Genomic DNA, 21,757 nt, shown 5'->3' on the forward strand with positions numbered 1-21,757 from the left:
ACTATCTTCAGTCTGAATAATCTGAGTAGCTGGAGTAACTGGGAAGAGAAAGAGATCAAGTGTTAAGAAGTAGGCGTCCACAGAATTAAGGGACTTTGCTAGAAGAGTGAGATCACAAGTTTATTATTCGTCTGCTCTCTTATCATTTATTTGACTTTATTTAATGCTGAACCGAAGTTGAATTCTTCAGTCATCTAATCAACTATCTGTAAAAGACGTTGGCAACCATATTGCTTCTCAGTGTGCTTTTTTGGAAATAAAATCCTGTGATTATTATTGGTGCTGTTTACAAGGACGGAAAGGGGCTTGTACGGGAAATAGCACAAAAGGGCATGGGCACTATTGTTCCCCCCACCCATCACCCCCAGTAAGCCCTGAAACTCAGAGTGAAATTGCTCTCCGTGGAGAAACTGAGAGGTGTGTGGTGCAAAAAGGGTCCGCCTCTCTTTTCTATGTGCCCCTGGGTGCAGTTTACAGGATCCGTCCCACCCAGAAGTTACACTTCTGCTTCTCTAGCAGAGCATGAGACACGGAAAGAATTTTATATTCTCACAGGACAAGCAGGATGGTAGTCCTCACATATGGGTGACATCACAGGATGGAGCCCAATCACGAAAAACTTTTGTCAAAGTTTCCAGACCTTTGACTGGCCCCTACTGGGCATGCCCAGCATGGCACTAACCCTGCAGCCAGCAGGGGTCCCCCTTCAGTCTTCTTTTTTCCTCGCAGCAGTAGCCTCGCGGTAAAGGAGCTCTGCACAGATTCCTGACAGGAATTTTCCTCATGGAATTATTAAAAATTAATTTGTCCCACAGGGGTCCCTCTCTTAACTTTTTTCAGATTGCGGTACTCCGGGAAGTTTTTACCCATTTTCCGTTGATTACCGTCGAGTTTGGCCCTCGCGGCCTACTGGCCGTAGACCGTACCGCGGCTCGATTTTTTCCATGGCCATGGCTTTGGGGTTCCTTCGGTGGCCGCGCTGTAATCACACCATGTCCATCACAGACCCCCATAAAGTCTGTGTTATGTGTCTAGGATGCGAGCAAGATGTCTTGACCTGCACCAAATGTGCCCTAATAACACCAAAAGGTTGCAAGGCCAGAATGGAGAAGATGGAACTTCTCTTCCGTGCTCAAACCCCGACTCCGTCCATTGCATCGACGTCGTCAGAACCAGCACCGTCAACTTCGCACCACCATCGACCACTGGCCGGTGACCGCCCGGCATCGACGACATCTCGGCCTTTGACACCCTCTACTACCCCTCAGGATCGAGGGGATCGTAGAGACAAACATCGCCATCGACACCGTAAGTCTCAGACCATCGAGGGAGCGAAATCATCGACATCGCCATTGTCCGAGCCGCCATCGAAGAAGCCCCGTCCAGAAAAGGCACCGACCTTTTCGGCGACCGGGTCACCGAGGCAACCCTCACCCGACAGGGGTTTGGGAGCCGCAACTCCGCCTGTAATGGTGGTCCCTCCAGCTATGCCTCTGCCTCCTTCTTCTGTTCCAGAGCTGGGGCTGCTTGCTCCAGGTCTCCGAGAAGAACTGGACCAGTTGGTTCAGGAGGCCATCGACAAGGCAATGAAACGACTCCAGGTTTCTCCGGCACCGACACCGGTACCGATTGCGGAACCGTCCACCGACCCAATTCCAACAGTGTTGGCACTGCTGCTCTCCAGGATGGAAGCGCTCATTGCCGGTTTTCCACCGATGGACCCCGGGTCTCCGATGGCTCCAGTGGCCTCCCCGCTCACATTGTCATCGGGAGGAGAAACACCGTTTGCATCCCTCCATCGGGAGTTCTACCTCAGTCATCGATGCCGATACGTCCCTCACTCCCGATCCAACCATCGGTGCCGATACGGCTGTCAGTGCCACCGAGCCATCCATCGATGCCCTCGATGCCTGTGCTGGAGCCTTCGATGCCTTCATCGGTGAATTCCTCCGATTCCTTCGGAGCCTAGACCAGGACCTTCAGGTATCCCACCACCCCATACCCCTCTAGGTCCTAGAGGGACAGGTGTTGATCCCTACGATACCTGGACGATGATTCCTCACCGGACACCGATGATTTACCTTTACCACCTTCACCCACTGAAAGTAGGAAGCGTTCTCCTCCAGAGGACCTCTCCTTTATAAATTGTGTGAAGGAAATGTCTGAAATGGTTCCCTTCCAATTACAGACTGAACACGATGACAGACATCAGATGATGGAGTTGTTCCAATTCTTGGATGCTCCCAAGGAAATAACCTCCATCCCTATCCACCAGGTTCTTCTGATCTCCTCAAGAAGAACTGGGAACATCCTGGCTCCATTGCTCCAGGGCACAGAAAAGCTGACACTACCTATTTGGTGCAGGCAGCTCCAGGCTTTCAGAAAACTCAATTGGATCACCAATCTGTAGTTGTTGAATCTGCACAGAAAAGAGCAAAGAGATCAAAGCCTCACACTTCTTTTCCCCCTGGCAAGGAACAGAAGTTTCTAGATGCCATTGGCCGCCGAGTATTCCAAGGCTCAATGCTCATCTCCCGGATTGCCGCCTATCAGCTCTATATGACCCAATATAACAGAGTCATTTTTAAGCAGATACAAGATTTGACAGATACCCTGCCTCAACAATTCCAAGATCAGCTTCAAACCCTAGTAAACAAGGGGTTTGAGGCAGGCAAGCATGAAATCAGATCATCCTATGATATCTTTGACACTGCTACTAGGGTGTCTGCAGCAGCTATTTCGGCAAGGAGATGGGCCTGGCTCAAGTCTTCCGACCTTCGCCCTGAAGTACAAGACGGATTATCCGACCTGCCCTGTGTGGGAGACAATCTGATTGGCGAACAGATTCAGCGAATGGTGGCGGACCTTAAGGACCATCATGAGACCCTAAGACAGCTCTCTCTGATGCCTTCTGACTACTCTTCCAAACAGCCCTTCCGCAAGGACACGAAGAAGTTATTCTTCCACCCAAAGAAGTCCTATCCGCCACCAGCTAGATCCTGTTCCACGAGATCTTTCCAAAAGGCCCAGTCTCATCAGACACAGAAACAAAAACCGCAAGCAGCTCCTCAACCAGGTCCTGCTTCAGGTTTTTGACTTCTATTGGAGAGCAGCAGCCAGCTTCCATTGCCTCACATACCAGTGGGAGGTCAATTGTGCCACTTCAACAACAGGTGGCACTCAATCACCTCAGACCAGTGGGTACTGGCAATAATTGCTCAAGGTTATCATCTGAACTTTCTCTACGTTCCACCGGAATCCCCACCTCTGCCGACGTGGAGAACATCCGATCACTCCATCCTTCTGGATCAAGAGGTCTCCCTCCTTCTCCAGTCCAAGGCTATAGAACCTGTGCCCTTCTCTCAGCACAGCCTAGGGTTCTATTCCTGGTACTTTCTAATCCCCAAAAAATTGGGAGGCGTTCATCTTATTCTGGACCTAATGGCCCTCAACAAGTACCTCTAGCGAGAGAAGTTCAAGATGGTAACCTTAGGCTCACTTCTTCCTCTTCTACAAAGAAAAGACTGGCTCTGCTCTCTGGACCTCCAGGACGCATACACTCATATTGCGATAACTCCATCTCATCGCAAATACCTGAGGTTTCTCATAGGCCCCAAGCACTACCAGTGCCGAGTGCTTCCATTCAGCCTAGCGTCTGCGCCACAAGTCTTCACGAAATGCCTCGTGGTGGTTGCACCCTTCCTAAGGACTCAGGGTGTTCACATCTACCCCTATCTAGGGGTAATCAGGGTAATCAGGGCTCCCACTCAGCAACCTGCTCTGCGTCCCTCAATCTAACCTTACACTCTAATTTCATTAGGATTTCTCGTCAACTACGACAAATCCTCCTTAATCCCATCTCAAACCTTATTGTTCATTGGGGCAGACTTGGACACCTTGCAGGCAAAAGCTTTTCTGCCTCGACAGCGAGCTCTCATCCTCGTGTCTCTTGCGCACCTGCTGCAGTCTCAGCAATCTGTGACTGCACGTCACTTTCTCAGCCTCCTGGGACACATGGCGTCCTCAGTACAAGTCAAACCAATGGCACGATTGGCCATGAGGGTCATGCAGTGGACTCTACAGTCACAATGGACTCAAAGCGTTCAGTCCCTGTCAACCATGGTCCATGTAACTGCCTCACTCCGTCAGTCTCTTGCCTGGTGGAGACATCAGAACAATCTCCTCCAAGGCTTGCCCTTTCAGGCTCCAGACCATCAAATAACACTCACCACCGATGCTTCCAACCTCGGCTGGGAAGCCCATGTGGCTAATCTGCAGACACAAGGATCTTGGTCTCCAGAGGAAGCCAACCACCAAATAAATTTCCTGGAACTTCGAGCAATAAGATTTGCTCTCAGGGCTTTTCAGGATCACCTCTCAAATCAAGTAATCCTGATCCAGACAGACAACCAGGTGGCCATGTGGTACATCAACAAACAGGGAGGCATGGGCTCCTTCCTTCTGTGTCAGGAAGCTGCACAGATATGGGCAGAAGCTCTCTCCCATTCGATGTATCTCAGGGCCACCTGGTTGCTGGGAGTGGACAATGTGTTGGCAGACAAGCTGAGTCACATTTTTCAACCGCACGAGTGGTCTCTCAACCCCTCAGTAGCGCACGCCATCTTCCAACAATGGGGAATTCCTCAGATAGACCTCTTTGCGTCTCCTCAAAACCGCAAAGTAGAGAACTTCTGCTCTCTCATTCGCAGCAAACACTCTCAGCCCAAAGACGCATTCTCCCTCTCGTGGACATCCGATCTGCTTTATGCATTCCCTCCACTTCCTCTTCTCTCAGACTTTCGTGAAGTTATGTCAGGACAAGGGAGCCATGATCCTGATAGCACCTCACTGGCCATGCCAAGTGTGATTTCCAATACTGCAGGATCTCTCCATTCGCAGGCGTATCCCCTTAGGGACGGACCCACTTCTGATCACTCAAAATGACAGGTGCCTCCGTCATCCCAATCTTCACGCCTTGTCCCTGACGGCTTTGGATGTTGAAAGGTTAATCCTTCAGTCACTTAACCTTTCTGAACCAGTTTCCCGTGTCTTGATTGCTTCACGGAAGCCTTCCACGAGAAAAGCTTACTCTTACAAATGGAAAAGGTTCACATCATGGTGCTCTTCTTAGTCCCTTGACTCCTTTTCCTGTCCAATCACGAAGTTTTTGGACTATCTTTGGCATTTATCAGAGTCAGGTCTAAAGACTTATTCCATCAGAATGCATGTCAGTGAGGTAGCCGCCTTCCATAAAGGTGTCGAGGATGTTCATATATCAGTACAACCCCTTGTAACATGTTTTTTGAAGGGCTTGCTTCACCTCAAGCCTCCACTGCGTCCTCCGGCCCCTTCTTGGGACCTTAATCTGGTTTTGGGTCGGCTCATGAAACCACCATTCGAGCCTCTTCACTCTTGTGAACTTCGATATCTCACATGGAAAGTGATTTTCCTTTTGGCAATCACTTCAGCTCGCAGAGTTAGTGAATTGCAGGCCCTAGTTACCTATCCGCCTTACACTAAACTTCTGCAGGACCGGGCAGTACTCCGCACTCACCCTAAATTCTTACCTAAGGTAGTTTCGGATTTTCACCTAAATCAATCCATCATACTACCTACCTTTTTTCCCAGGCCCCATTCCAATCCAGGAGAGCAGGCTCTGCATACCCTTGACTGTAAACGGGCTCTAGCATTCTATCTAGACCGTATAGCTGCCCACAGGAAAAACACTCAATTGTTCATCTCTTTCCACCCTAACAAATTAGGGCAGCCTGTGGGTAAGCAGACTCTCTCCTCCTGGTTGGCGGACTGCATATTCTTTTGCTATCAGCAAGCGGGCATTCCATTTCAAGACCGTGTTAAAGCACACTCTGTGAGGGCCATGGCGACTTCAGTAGCACACCTGCGATCGGTGCCGCTTCCTGACATTTGCAGGGCTACCACCTGGAGTTCCCTCCACACCTTTGCAGCCCACTATTGCTTGGACAAAGCCAGAAGACAAGACTCCATCTTCGGCCAGTCTGTCCTTCGTAACCTGTTTACAACGTGATGTACCAACACCTTTCCGCCTGCCCATGGGGTTCAGGATGCCCTCTACCAAATTCCACCCCAGTTGTTGTGCCTGTTGCACACCTTTGGGTACTTTTGGTGCATGTTCGGACATCCTCAGCTCGGTACTCACCCATATGTGAGGACTACGATCCTGCTTGTCCTGTGAGAAAGCAAATGTTGCTTACCTGTAACAGGTGTTCTCACAGGATAGCAGGATGTTAGTCCTCACGAAACCCGCCCGCCACCCCGCGGTGTTGGGTTCGTATCGTTTTCTTATTTTATTTTTCGGCAATGCCTGTAGCTTTTAAACAAGACTGAAGGGGGACCCCTGCTGGCTGCAGGGTTAGTGCCATGCTGGGCATGCCCAGCAGGGGCCAGTCAAAGTTCTGGAAACTTTGACAAAAGTGTTCCGTGATTGGGCTCCATCCTGATGATCTCACCCATATGTGAGGGCTAACTTCCTGCTGTCCTGTGAGAACACCTGTTACAGGTAAGCAACATTTGCTTTCTCTGTCATTTTGGGAAAATATGCATCTCTGAATCTTTATGATTAGTACAACACAGGAGGAAATGCATTTCTCTTGTTATTTCTCCACTGTTGCCCTGCAAGCAGAATCTAGCCTTTCTGGGGTTTCCAGTTCAGGTTTTGTCCCCATGTTTCTGTTTCTAATTTACGGCCACTCCTTCCGTATTTGGTGAGGATCAGTCTGTGTTTCACATGAGGGACTACGGTGAGCTATTTTGCCAGCATTTAATTTCTGTGTCGGTAGCAGTCCGGCTTGTTCTGTTTTCCAATCTGCACCTCCTGTTTAGGAGGGTGTATCAAGCTTTAGGACGGTGGCTCTAAAAACCATCATGACTACTGTACCCCTTTCAAGAGTTTTAGATGTCTTGTGTGTTATGTCCCCTTGGGGGTCACAAAAATTCAAAATTCACAGCAAAATACTACGAACTCTTGCCTAACTCCCCCGACTCTCTTCCCCCTCCCCCCATACATAAGTACACACCAGCATTCCTCCTGGCTCCCCCCTACCTGACAAGCTTCCACTCTCTCTCTCTCTCTTTCACCTCCTTCCCCAGAGTTGGGGCGAGGGATAGGGAAAGAAAGTGATTATGCCTGGGGACGAGAAGGTAGATGGTGATTACGACACTGGGTGAGGGGAGAGGGAAGGCAAGGTAGTGATTATACCAGAGATGTGGGAAGAGAAGGAAGAGAAGGCGGAAAGGTGATTGTGCAAGAGATGTGGGGAGTAGAGGGAAGGTGATTATGGCTGGGAGTGGTAGGGTGAGGGAAGAGAAGGCTGTTATAGCACGGAGTGCATTTACTGAATCTCCGACTGTGAATGTCACCATACGCCACTAGAAAAAGGAAAGGGGAGATATATACGCAGTTGAATACTTCATTGGTTAAAAAAAATAATAATAATACGCGGTCCTCTACAGGCCAATAGATATGGGGCTGTGGTTACGAGAGGGAACTTTCCAGCTAGTGTGAAGTTCTGGGAGGTGGGCTTGGGCCCTGAATGAAAGGGAGTTCCTTCCCTTAACGGAGAAGGGTTTGGAAGAAAGTTATTTAAGGCGCTTCCACAAGCCCAGAGGAAGAGTTAAAGAGTTGGAGCAGTGAAAGAAGTGGTGAGCTGAGACCCTCACGAGTCAGAGGTGTGCAGTTCTGGGGCTTGCAGCTTTCAGTTGCGTGCAGAAATGGTATTGAGACGATCTGAGAGTTGGAGTTGTTGAGGAAGCCTAGGCAGGTTTACAAAGGGATAGATAATTCCCTCAATCAACAGAGATAATTTTGTCTACCTTGGGAAGCCCAACAGCCAGGGATAGAGATTTTCTTGGAGGAGAGGAGTTTCCAGTGTTGCATTTTGGGGTCCCATAGGAGTAAGGGGCCTTGGATGGGGTTGGATTGGGAAAACCCCCTGAAAAATGGTCAGCTTTAAAGTGAAGAGAATCGTGAGTAACCTTTGCAAGCTTCTTGGTGATTAGAAGTGAAAAGCCGTGTTTTCAAGTTAAATTCTGGACTTGGACTACTGAAGATGTTCTTTTCTTCCCATCTTTATTCTGCTCTATCTGGACTGTGATTTTGGATTCTAGGAATAAATTCTGACTTTGCTTTTGGGACAACACATGCTGTGTGGACTGTACTTCTCTTTTTGGGGGCGTGGATCCCCTTGGGCGGTACAGAATTGCTGTACCCCGCAGGACTGAATCCTGCTGTTCCGGGGCTGCAGAAAGGTTTATCTCACGCCCTGCAGCCACTGAAGTTGAGCCTCTGCTGAAAGGGGGGGGGGGGGGGGTGTTACAAATGCTTAAAAGACAAATAATATTTTAGTGGAAAAGAAGTTTCAAAACAGAGTCATGATAAGAGGCTGAAGTGGAATAGACTCAGGTTAACATAGAAAGAGCAGTGGATGCAGGCAACAGCTGCCTAACGGAAGTGGTGGAAGCAAAAAACAGTAACTGAGTTCAGTAAAGCCTAAGGTAAGCACTGAGGATCCTTAGTTGGAGAAATGTGAAAGGAAAGCTAGAGATCTAGTGACAGGAAGGGAAAGGGGCAGATCAGATAGGCCTCGCTGTCTTTCTCGGTTGCAATATTCCATTTGCAAGTAAGCATAGCTAGAACTTCTGTAACATTTAGCTAGAAACATGGCCGCTGATACGCAAAAAAGCTGAGCGCCTAAATTCTGGCACCTATTTTCAGCACATAATTGAGGCATCTAAATTGGGCTGGCTATTCAGTTGCCTACATTTAGACATCGACGTCATGCACCTAGTGCTGGAAATCAGTGCGGCGCCCTTAACTTACTGCCACAACCTTACACCACCCCTGGTCCTGCCCACTTTTTAAGTGGCTAAATTTAGGCGCTCAGCGAGGCGGGAGGAGATATTTTCATTTAGGAAGATCTAGGCTCCTAATTCCTTAGGTTTAGGTGCCTAGCTCATTTGAATATCAGCCTGATAGTTATCAGATATTTTTAGTATACGCACGGTTGCATTCCTAAGTCTGATGTGCAAGATTTTGAAGGCATGAAGATTCACGTTCTTGTTGAAATCCTCCACTGCAGTCTCCAGTGCTTTCAGTTCATGGGGAATCAATTCATTAACTTGGATCCAGTTATCACTGCCTGGAAGCGCTATCGTGCAAAGCCAGAGGGCTAGGAGCAATTCCTTCATTTTCCTTAACATCTTCTAATGGTTAAAACTAAAGCAAAGTCCGAATTTTGTTAGCATTAGTGAAAAATTAACTTTACCAATATAAATGCCAGGAAAAATAAAGCAGTTTGTGTGATGTCCTACTGGATCGATACCATGGCAGGCAGTGAACAAGAAATGGTGTCCGGTACAGTGCATCTAATTTCAAAAGGGTTTCTGCCATTCTGTGGCTACGGTAAAGTCAAGGAGAAACAGAGCCAAAAAAAATTTGACCCATTCTCCAGTGCCTTACATGACCGATAGATAAAATGCAAAACACACTGGGGACAGATTAATCATAGCATGGCTCTGGGTTAATCAGTGAAAATTTCTCGGTATTTTCAGTGGGGGAAAAAAAGAATGCCAGGACAAAACTTGACCAGATATTTGCACCGGAGCAAAACTGAATTAAATGTTTGATAAATCATCCCCAACCTGCTCTATCACCACAGTACATTCTCACCCGACTCCCCACCCAGGCTTGGTTTATAGTTTACTGTTTTATTTGCTCCTGCCACAGTGATGACGATTCCAGATTCCGCCCACTGAGCGGTGACCTCACTCCGTTCGTAACGCCGTCCCTACGGAGCACGTGCAGAAAGAGAGCTGCACGCTGCGCTTTACCCAACACTGGTGAGCTGGGCTGCACAAGGCAGTTCTGTAGGAAGCGGCCAGGACTGAGCTTTCTTGATCATAGGGTGCACCCCTCTTTGTTTACAGTTGTATTTGCTGCTTCAGCAATGTGGCTGATTCCTAACACCGCTCCCGAGCAACAACACTCCCATTTAAGGGGCAGGGCCCAGAGGTGGAATTTACCACTGGCAAACTCATGCTGAAGGGGTGCACCAAAGGATTGAACTACTTCAAGTGTGCCTGAGTGGAATTTAATAGTATTTGGTAAAAAAAAAATAATAATTCTTTGTGTTTTATTTTAAATGTGCTGGCTCAAATTAACCCAACAGTGGGATTTAGAACTGGAAAAGTTTGTAGTGCCAGTGGTGACAGGGAAAGGCTGCTATAATATTGCAGCAAATTCTTCTTTGACCCTTGGAATGGCACAGCCTTCATGCTTTTAGATGTACGCCATTCAAGGGATTATTGACAAAGCTGGGAATAAGGGTCAGTATAGTGATTATTTTAAGATCTCTAATAAAAGGTTTAGGAGGAAGTGTTTACTATTTCCAGTTCAGAATAGTGTTTACTAGCTTCAGGGAATGACATTCCTACTTATTAATGAAGATCTGCAAAAATTAAAATAGAAATTCTGAATGCTTTAATTTTACAGTATAATGCAAATTTTAGGGATGGGCAAAGGGAAAATGTTCATGTTAGTCTGTTTTTTCATTAAAACAATAAAAGGGTTTACTTAAGCTTGAAAAACAGGATGCATGCAATGATTCCAAAAATAACAACGAGCATAAGGAAAATACAAATAAAGAAAAAATTGGCTTCTCTGCCCTGAGTGCCTCTTTTGATGACCCGCCAGCTCTTAGCTGTGTCCTGATCCAAAATGCCTTCTCCAACAATGGTAGGTAAATTCTCTTCCAACTCTAACATGCGCCAGGGCTGCGGGAAAAACATTTCCCAGACTCCAAATCGGTTGACTCTTCAAATCACTCTCAAAAAAGCTCAAAACTCCAGAAAACTACAACATATCACAGAAAACGTCAGTCTGTCTTTCACCTTGCTGTTTACTGGGTGCAAGATGCAAACAGGGATCCAGTCCTGTCCTCCAGGAGCTCCTTCCTCTAGGTTTGTTCCTGTCTCTTTTCTGTTATTCTTAATTACATGCATTTCAGAACATGATTATATACCATACTATTGTAAATCGCTAAGAGCCCTGTACACCAGGCGATTCACACATTTTATTAAAGTTTAGGTGAGGAGCTGATCCAAGAATCATCTCTCAAAACGCTTAATCTTAAAACCATCTTCACTGGAATAGGCCTTGAAGACCAGCCCAAATCTTCTCCTATCAAAAACCTCCACTACACTTTGAGATCCAGGGGTGATCTCCCAACCCTCTTTCCTCTTGTGCCACCAACCCTCTCCAATGTCTCCTAACCCGCTGACTATTGCACGTGCTCAGTGGAAATTTATAGCCCTAAGACCCATCCCAAAAAGGGGGTGGTTCAAAAGCTGGGGAGGTGCAGGATTATGCAAAAACTTATCTGCAAAATCCCTCCATGACCATTGGGAAAACAGAGCGGGTTCTAATCCCTGCTGCATCCATTTCTAAGCAATGGGTTCCCAGAGGACAAAGGTCTTTGCTGTCATTGACATTGGCCACTGTAGGCATTCAGAAGCTTGAGGCTGAAGAAGTCTGAGACACAGTGATGAGATGAAAATTTTCACAAAAGCACAAGGCAACTTCCAGCCACTAAAAGCAAAACTCATTTCTTACCAAAATATTTCCAGGTCCAAGGAACCAGAACCCTGGAAGACCAGGGACTTTTCTCTAGGTCTTGGGCAATCTCTCTCCTTTCTCCTGGAAAGGAAGGATGAACAAAAATTTTCTTCCCAAAACAAAATTACAAAAGAGAGAAACAACTGACTAGCCCCCTGGGTGTGAGCAGCAGCAAGTCTTTCACCCAACACTTAGGTTTCTCACCAATGCTTTGAGCAGGAGGTAAAAAGCTTCTGTTCTTTCAAAATCCAATTGAAAATAGTAACTATAATAATTCTTTTTACAAATTTTCTGTTGATATTCTGCCTTTCATGACAATTCAAAGTGGATTACATTTAGATAAAGTGTTTCCACAACAAAAACTTATCCACAAACACCACTAGGGGTCACTCTCTGATACGGAAACAATCTTGGATCATTAGAATAATCTCCTATTGGGTGCTGTGGACAGATGGTACATTCGTATAACCTGTACCTAGATGGATGAACAAATCTTTGGGGGAGGAGTGAAACCTGATCCTGGAGAGCAGAAGCAGAATCCAACTTCTGCATACTCCAAATCTCTTTTTATTGGGGAGTGGGGGGGGGGGGGGGTTTGAATAAGATTCTGCATGTTTTAAAACATCTGATTCATGACCAGTTATCCCCTTTGGTAACAGTTTATACAGTATTTGTGAAAAACCTTTTTTTTCCACTCCTTTTTATCTAGTGGACGCCCAAACCTCTGTGGGGGAGTTGAACCCTTGTGGGTAATGGTTGCTAATGCCTTGGAAAGACTTCATTCGCATTACACCAGTCCTCTCTGGCAGAGGCTTCACTAGAACCATGGGAAAGCTACAAGTCCCAGGAAATGTTTTTAAATGCAAACATACAATCCGATGAAAGGTTCAGTTCACATGTTTTGTGGTTGCCTCTGTTCAATAGTCCCGAAGGCGGAGAATAAAAGCACCAATACAGTTACACGGTCAGACAGGATATCAGTGATCTCCGTGTTGTTCACCTCCAAAGAGAGAGAGAAAGCGAGAGAGAGAGAGAGACAGAGAGAGAGTCCGTGATATTCAGAGCTGATCTCGAGCCCCTCCGTGTAACTTTTCCCGCTGTCTGAGCGCCTGCTTCCCCCACGGCTGGGAGATTCCTGGAGATGAGGCTCTCACTGCTGGCCAGTTTTGTTGCTTTGCTTGTCTTGGTGATGGTGGTGGTGATGGCCACAGCTTTCCCCAGCCCAAGAGAACCCAGGCAGGCTGCTGGAGACAAACAGGTTTGTATTTCTGGGAGTTTGGAAATCAAAACATGAGAGAGAGAGCGAGAGAGAACGAGGAAATCGTAGCATGAAAACATGGAACTGATAAACCAGGTAAACACTGGCCCTCCCCATACCTCCCCATACCCACCCCACTCCACCCCCACGACCTCCTCGATGTTTGCTTTCTGTTTAAAATTTGAACTTGAGGAGTTAGGGAATGGAGAAAGCGGTGTGACTGTGCGAAACTGATTATAACTGGAATAAACTTTAGACCCCGTCTGTCTTTCTCCCCCCACCCCTTTATCAGTGCTGGTGGATAACGAGCAGGGTCTGAGGCTACAAGATACATATAATATATGCGGGTGTTAAAGTGTTAAGGGCTCTAAGGCAGCGTGAAAGTCTTGGGAACATTAATGATAGATTCACTCATAAAAGCTGTGTTTACAATGCATACAAAGGTGTGCAAGCCAGGATATTCTGAGCTACCATGACTTCCACAGCAACCATCGCACCATTGTTGCAGGTGGCCTCACAAACGACATCAAGTATGATGTCACAAAGGACAACAGAAATAGGTGATGTGAAATGGAAATAGGATGTCTCAGATTCTAAAAGGTACTTTGACCCTTCTTGTCTCACTTTAATATGCTCACCTCATGCTTTTCCCCCTGTCCGGTGAATCTTCCTTCTTATGCCTCTTCCACCCTATGGGCCTGATATAATGAGGCTTTGCTCCCATTCTGTGTCTATGGGAAACAAAAACCTAGGCCTGGATTTATCAAAATGCACTAAATATCACATGTGATAGGAAAAGGGGTGTGTTTTATGGTAATAGGCAGTTTATCACAAAGTGCACTATCTTAGTGCTTAGCAGAGGTATTAGCACTTTGCAGTAAGTACCACAATTGTTGCAATTCTTACCTACAAGGTGTGAGAGAGAGAGACTATCCTGGCCCTCATACTAGGTAGGTATTAATACCTCTATAGGAGGCCTACCTAGCTACTCGAGGTGAGGTTTAGGTATTAGTGTAGGGGTTACGGGCCACTTTGACATTCATATGAGACGTGCAAATAGAACAGTGCACTCTTGTGTAGATTTGATGACCTTCGGAGTGAGGAAACTCACCCAAAGATGAGATTTGTGCAATGTTCTCTCAACCTAGCTTGATGGACTCTACCTGGGTAACATCAAGCTAGGTTGAGAGGACATTGCACAAATCTCATCTTTGGATGAGTTTCCTCACTCCGAAGGTCATCAAATCTTCACAAGAGTGCACTGTTCTGTTCGTGCATCGCACTATGATTGTCAAAATGGCCCCTAACCCCTACACTAATATCTAAACCTCACTTTGAGTAGCTAGGAGGGCCTCCTATAGAGGTATAAATACTTACCTAGTATGAGGGCCTTATAGATAGTCTCTCTCTTTAAAATGCTATTTGTGAAAGCATTGCAAAGTACAATAAAGCCATATCACACAGCTTAATGAAAAAGGTGTAGTTAAAGCTGTGCGATAAGGCTTTGCAAATTGCAAAGCCAGCCCACTTGGCCAGAACTCCTCCCCCTTTTCCTAATTTGCATCGCACCATGTGTTATGGTGTTTTCGCATGCATTAAAGGTGCTTTTCGCATGCGAAAATGCCATGCAGCACTTTGATAAATGACCCCCTTAGTAAATTAGACCCAGATATGTTCCTTTTCCCAGCCCACCATGGCCCCTCTCCATTCTATTCCTTCTCCCAACCCTTCCCGTCATTACTTGTTTCCCTCCTATTTCTTCCCCCTCCCCCCACTATGGCTCCTCTACCTTCTATTCCTTTCTACTCTACCGTGACTCCCTTCTTCCTATTCCTTCACTACCCCGCCATTGCCCCTCTCCCTCCTATTCTTTCCCCTACTCCACCTCCATCATGGCTCATCTTCCTTTTGTTCCTTCCCTCCTGCCACCACAAACACAACACACAAACACATACACCATTCCATCATGGCTCCTCTCCATTCTATTCCCTCCCCCCCCCCCACCCCAACATGGCCCCTCTCCATTCTATGTCCCCCACCCCAGGTCCTTCTCCATTCTATTCTTTCTCCCCCCCTTCCACTATGGCCCCCCTCCATTCTGTTCCTTCCCGCTCCACCAGGACTTCCTTTTTCCTATTCCTTCACCAGCCCTCCATTACCTCTCTCCCTCCTATTCTTTCCTCTACTCCACCCCCAACATGGCCCCTCTTCCTTCTGTCCCTTCCCTACACAAGCCTATACCACACACAAACAGACCCCATTCCATTCCCTCTCCCCATCCCACCTCACCCATCGTAGACTCCAACCCATCATGGCCCCTTTCCATTCTATTCCCTCTCCCCATCCCACCTCACCCATCGTAGACTCCAACCCATCATGGCCCCTTTCCATTCTATTCCCTCTCCCCAGCCCACCTCACCCATCGTAGACGCCAACCCATCATGGCCCCTTTCCATTCTATTCCCTCTCCCCATCCCACCTCACCCATCGTAGACGCCAACCCATCATGGCCCCTTTCCATTCTATTCCCTCTCCCCATTCCACCTCACCCATCGTAGACGCCAACTCATCATGGCCCCTTTCCATTCTATTCCCTCTCCCCATCCCACCTCACCCATCGTAGACTCCAACCCATCATGGCTCCTTTCCATTCTATTCCACCCTACCGAAACCTCAACATGGCCCCTATGCATTCAATTTCCCATCATTGCCCCTCTCCATTATATTCCTTCCCCCCACCCCATCATGAACCCTTTCCCTCCTATTCCTCCCATCCACCACAGTATGGCCCCTCTTCCTTCTTTTCTTTCCTATCCCACCCCACTATGACCATTCTTCCTCCTATTCCTTCCCCCCCCCCCCCCATCTCCACCCCACCATGGCCTTTCTCACCCTTATAGCCTGTACCTTACTCCTCTTCCTCTTATTACCCCCAAGGCCCTTCTTTCTCAATTACTTTCCCTTCCCATGCCCATTTATCTGCTTCTCTCTCCTCCCCACTCAGTGATCCCTTCTCTTCTATCTCCAGCCCTCATAAGAACTTAAGAACATAAGGCTTGCCATACTGGTCAGACCAAGGCCATCAAGCCCAATATCCTGTTTCCAACAGTGGCCAAGCCAGGTCACAAGAACTTGCCAGTATCCCAAGGGGTAGATAAATTCCAAGCTGCTTAACCCAAGAATAAGCAGTGGATTTCTGCAACTCTCCCTTAATAATTGTTAAATGACTTTTCCTCCAGGAACTTGTCCAAACCTTTCTTTCACCACATCCTAACAGCTTTCACCACATCCTCTGGCAATGAATGCCAGAGCTTAATTATGTGTTAAGTAAATAAATATTTTCTCTTATTAGTTTTAATTGTATTACCCAGTAGCTTCATTGTGTGTCCCTTGGTCTTTGTACTTTTTTGAAAGAGTAAACAACCGATTAATGTTTATTCGTTCCATTCCACTCATTATTTTATAGACCTCTATCATATCTCCCCTCAATCCTTCTCCTAACCTGTTTAGCCTTTCCTTATACTGGAATTGTTCCATCCCCTTTATCATCTTGGTCACCTTTCTCTGTACCTTTTCTAATTCTGCTAGATCTTTTCTTGAGATGTGGTGACCAGAACTGAACACAATACTCGAGATGAGGTCGCACCATGAAGCAATACAGAGGCATTATGATACTCTCTGTTTTATTCTCCATTCCTTTCCTAATAATCCCTAGCATACTATTTGCTTTCTTATCTGCTGCTACACACTGAGCAGAAGATTTCAACGTATTATTAACGATGATGCCTAGATCCTTTTCCTAAATGGTGACTCCTAATGTGGAACCTTGCAATTTGTAGCTATAATTTGGGTTTCTCTTCCCTAAGATCGTTAACTTTACACTTGTTTACATTAAATTTCATTTGCCATTTGCATGCCTAGTCTCCCAGTTTTGCAATGTCCTCTTGCAATTTCTCACAATCCTCTTTTTACCTTTTTGGTAGGAGCAGCAGCAATAGCAAAATAAATAAATTGGCACGGACCAGGTTGTTGTTATGCGCAGCCTAAAGCTCCTGCAGTGCTTCCTCCCCAGTATGGATTACATGAAGCCCATGCAGTAGGATGGGGCAGGCCTGGATTTACGGATAGGTAATACAGGCACGTGCCTTAGGCGCCAAAATTTTGAAGGCACCCACAAACTGAGACTCCTCTCACAGCACTTTGCTTTCATGAGGGCAAACGCAATCATGCCCAGCCCTCTATCTATGGGTGCCATATTCGAAAATCTGGTCCAGGTAGGGGGCAGGGCCTTGCAAACCCTTTAAGCAAATGCACGCTGGCTCCTGGCTCTGTGCTGATTTTTTTTTCTTTACTGTTTTTCACACAGTAGAAGCTCTCCAGTGGCCGGCCTGTGCCGCTTTTATCTTTATTAAAATGTACGGATCACTTAACGTATAAACTAAGCGATATACAAGTGAACAGTCATGAAAAGCATAAAAAACTCACAGAGCAACAAAAACATATAAATCAAGCATCATAACTCGAGTGTCGCTCTTGCTCTTAAAAACCAGAGGCTATCAGACACAAGGTAGGCCTGTTTGAACAGAAAGGTTTTAAGCAGAGTCTTTAAAGTTCTCATGCTGTCAGCTAAGTGCAGTGCTTCAGGGAGAGAGTTCTAGAAGGCAGGAGCCAGAACTGAGAAGGCGCAGTTCCCTTGTCGTGCTGAGACGAGCATGCTGCAAAGACAAAAGGTCTAAAGTCCTCTCTGAGAGGACCTTAATTGACGAGAAAGACAATAAACATGCAACAATGCATTGCAGCAGGGGGAGGCTGATGAAGAGAATAGTCTGAAAACTGTTGTGCCAATCTTATATAGAATCCTTTGTTGGCCCTCACGTGACTATGCTGCCTCTCCTTTTCCCCCTTCCCCAGGCCAGCAGCAGGATACCCAGCGGCACTATAACGTCAGTTTCTACTGTGCAGGGCCCTGAGCACCGGAGGTTGACACTATCATAAGCGCCTGCTGCTCCCGGCCTGCTAAAGGTGAAAAAAAAAGATGACAGTAAAGCTGGGCATGGCGCTGCGGCTGCTCACTCCTCCTGCCACTGGGGCTCTGCTGGGAATTTTGCCCAGACTTTAAATCTGGCTTTAATTGTTTTGGTGCAGTAAATGAAACAGAAGTCCTTGAAATCTTGGAAACAATTGACTACAGCAGGGGTAGTTAACTCTGGTCTGGGAATGCCACAAACATCTCTGTTTTTCAGGATATCCACAGTGAATATGCCTGAGGTATATTTGATTCGCTGCTTCCATTCTATGCAAATATATCTCTTGCATAATCATTGTAGATGTCCTGAAAAACCAGACCTGTTTGTGGCACTCCAGGAGCAAAGCTGCCTACCCCTGGACCACAGGTACCTACCTTGTAAGAACTGTGGGATCTGAGGTGAGCCGAGGCTTTTTAGCCATGCATTCAGTCTCTTAGGGAGCAATTTTTCAAATTGTCCACATCGGTACACTGACCGTGCATACGTTTTACCAGCAGGCTTCACGACAATTTTCAAAGCAATAGTGCGCGTGCACTTTCACTCTGAAACTTGCTGTACAGCCACCTCCACCCTGGTTTTGTCTGGAAAATTATGTGCAAATATTTGAAAATGCTATCTATGTGCATGCTTTTCCTCCCATGCTACATAAACACACCCCAGGAACACCACCTCTCAATGTGGCTAAAAGTGCATGTATGGACTTTTAGCCACATCGAGGGAGGGCAGTGCTCAGATGGCAAATTAATGCAGGCAAAACACTTTTTAATCATGACATTGCTTTGAAAAGCGTCATCTTCCTCAAGCAAAGGTGGATCTCTTCTTAGTTCTCTGAGGTCAACAACAGAACAAGGAAAGAAGGGTCAAAGTCTCCCAATTACAATACATAAAAATAGCTAAGATGTACTTAATCCTCTATGCAATGATTTGGTCCTAATATGGCAAGGTCCTTTAATAATACTGAAACAGATTATGGATTACATACATCTTCTATTTTCATCTGCTGTAATTGGGAGGATTTGGATCTACTTATTCTGGATTATTATTTTGCTGCTTTGGGGATTTTTATGGCATATTTTGCTGACTGCACCTACTTTCTCCAAAACCTTTGGTTGGACCTGTGTATGCCTTTTCCTTCCTGTATTCTTCATTAGGCGAAGCACACCTGGCATGGTTCTGAACCAGCCACTAAACACTCTGGCAAATATGCAACTGCTCCTTCATAGTTAGACTGCTACTATAATAACTGAAAATATGATGTAATTCAATTACAGTTAAACAAAGAAACATCATATGTGGAAACTAGATTTCTTATTTAATGTGAACCGAAATCTCATAAATTATTCACTTTGGAAAGGCTATGAAAGCTTTAGACAGTCAAATGTATTTAGACTGTTATGCTCAATTTTTTAATCATTGATTTCCATTCACAATTTGGATGTATAAATTATGTGGGGCACTTGACTTCAGCTTTTTCTTGCCATCTTGATATCGAACCGGCACAATGTTGACAAGAGCCGCCGCTCTCCTTTGGAGCTTTGTCAGAGAGTCACCGCTCTTTACCGCTCTTTTATCCAGGAGCTACCGCCAGCAAAGTAGAGCGGCGACTCTCGGGCAGAGCGGCGGCTCTCACAGCATTAAGCCTGTTTCGAATCAAACGAAACTAGAGCGGTGGCTCCCAGACAAAATAACGGTGAGAGCGGGAAACCAGAGTGGTAGCTCCCGGATAAAAGAGCGGTAACTCTCCGACAAAGCTCCAGAGGAGAGTGGCGGCTCTTGTCAACATTGTGCCGGTTCGATATCAAGAAGGCAAGAAAAAGCTGAAGTTAAGTGCCCCACGTAATTTATACATCCAAATTGTGAATGGAAATCAATGATTAAAAAATTGAGCATAACAGTCTAAATACATTTGACTGTCTAAAGCTTTCACAGCCTTTCCAAATTGAATAATTTATGAGATTTCCGTTCACATTAAATAAGAAATCTAGTTTTCAAATATGATGTTTCTTTGTTGAACCTTCATTGTTAGAGGTATTGAGGTTACAGGCAAGAAGGTCCTATTTGGAGATCTATTTTTCCCAACTGCTCCTTGACACCCTCTGCAACAGTGTTTCCTAACCCTCTCCTGGAAACATTAAAGACCCAGGGTATGCAAATCTATATCATACATATTCATTGCAGCAATCCTGAAAATCCAACAGAATAGGTGTGCCTCCAGGAAAGGGTTGGGAAACGCTACTCTACAGGAATACACTTGGCCTACAAGATCTGTATATATAGTAATACGGTGTTGAGCACCTTCAAGCAAATGGCATCACTCCTCTAGAGCTAGTTTGATAGCTAGTTCTCTGTCACTAATAACATTGCTACGCTCTACGGATGAAAACTTCTTTGAGAAGAACAAACAGGGATAAAGAACTCCCTTAGTCAAATGCTGGTATAATACGGCCCCTACATGCAAAGTGGAGGCATCCTCCTCCAGGATGAACGGGCGTGTAGGGTCTGGATGGTGAAAGCAGGGTTTCCTCAAGAAGACATCCTTCAGTTTTTGGAAGACTGCCATAGCTTTGGGGAGCTAATCCTTTGTGTTAGCTCCCTTAACAGTGAGGGCGGTGAGTGGCGCCACAATAGCAGAGTAATTGGGAATGAATTGGTGATAATAGTTGATTAAGCCCAAAAACCTCTACAGGACTCAAAGTCCTACTGGATGAGACCAGTCCTGGATGCTCTTTACTTTCTTGGGTTCTATGTGGAAGCCTTCTCTGGATTCGATGTAGCTCAGAAAGGGCAATCTTTCTCTTGTGAATAGGCATTTTTCAAGCTTTGCAAATAAATTGTTTTCCCGAAGCCATAGTAGAACTATACATACATCCCGATGATGGGTGCTGAAATCCTGTGAGAATATTAGGATGTCATCAAGGTATATGCTATGCAGACGTAGAGTAGATCCCAGAAAATTTCATTCATCATTTTTTGGAAGACAGCCAGGGAATTGCACAGCCCAAAGTGCATCACTAAATACTCAGTATGTCCATCATTTGTATTGAACGACATCTTCCATTTATCACCAGGTTTGATCTGGATCAAATTGTAGGCTCATCAGATTTCTAATTTGATAAAGATTCTAACCACCTGGAGCCAGTCAAAAAGTTCAGAGATTAATGGCAGAGGGTAATGATCCTTTCTGGTGATAGCATTTAACCCACAGTAATCAATACAGGTTCTAAGCGAACCGTCATTCTTGGCTACAAAAAAGAAGCCAGCTACCACTGGGGATGAGGATGGTCAAACAAAACCCTGCTCTAAATTCTCCCAGATGTATTCCAATGTAGCTCTGGTCTCAGGGAGAGACAAAAGGTAGACCCTACCCTATGGAGGGTTTGGCACCTGGGAGTTACTCAATTCCACAATCGGTTGACTGATGGGGTGGTAGATTCTTGGCCTTCCCCTTAGAGAACATGTCCTCAAAGTCATGGTATTGTGGAGGAAGGCCCAGAAGTGTAGTAGTCACTGATAAGCAGAATGGGGGTTTCAAATGTTCCAGGCATTAATCATGTCATTACTGATGTTGCGACTGGGCTCTTACCCCCTCCAAGACCGCTCAACTAGCTGCTGATGTCCCTGACGCTTTTCGGGGCTGGTCAGGCCTCCTCCGCAGCTGAGCACCCCCTTAGATGCGCGCATGCAAGGGGGAGGAATTTAAAGAGACAGTGGCGGGAAACCTCGGCCGGCCCCCGGGATGATGTCAGACGCCGGCAGGGTATTTAAACCGAGCTCCTGCCTTGAAACATTGCCTTGTAACGAGGTTCACTCCTGGGAGTCGTC

General features: G+C 46.2%; 2 protein-coding genes across 5 annotated transcripts in view; one reads left to right on the forward strand and one right to left on the reverse strand.

Moving 5' to 3' along the window:
• LOC115083916 (retinoic acid receptor responder protein 2-like) overlaps positions 1–9,270 on the reverse strand; it is a 49,136-nt gene extending 39,866 nt beyond the window's left edge. Inside the window, exon 1 of the mRNA XM_029588012.1 lies at positions 9,040–9,270. Coding sequence (XP_029443872.1) covers positions 9,040–9,237 — 198 coding nt within the window. The 5' untranslated portion in view covers positions 9,238–9,270. The remainder of the gene's footprint in view (positions 1–9,039) is intronic.
• Positions 9,271–12,650: 3,380 nt separating this feature from the next.
• Positions 12,651–21,757, forward strand: part of LOC115086016 — a 41,063-nt gene continuing 31,956 nt past the window's right edge. For 3 of the 4 annotated variants that reach the window (XM_029592595.1, XM_029592596.1, XM_029592599.1), the window contains exon 1: positions 12,651–12,908. In XM_029592595.1, coding sequence (XP_029448455.1) covers positions 12,792–12,908 — 117 coding nt within the window. In that variant the 5' untranslated portion in view covers positions 12,651–12,791. The remainder of the gene's footprint in view (positions 12,909–21,757) is intronic. The other variant, XM_029592598.1, reaches the window with a different exon arrangement.

This window comes from Rhinatrema bivittatum, chromosome 2 (genome assembly GCF_901001135.1).
Source record: "Rhinatrema bivittatum chromosome 2, aRhiBiv1.1, whole genome shotgun sequence".
NCBI lineage: Eukaryota > Metazoa > Chordata > Amphibia > Gymnophiona > Rhinatrematidae > Rhinatrema > Rhinatrema bivittatum.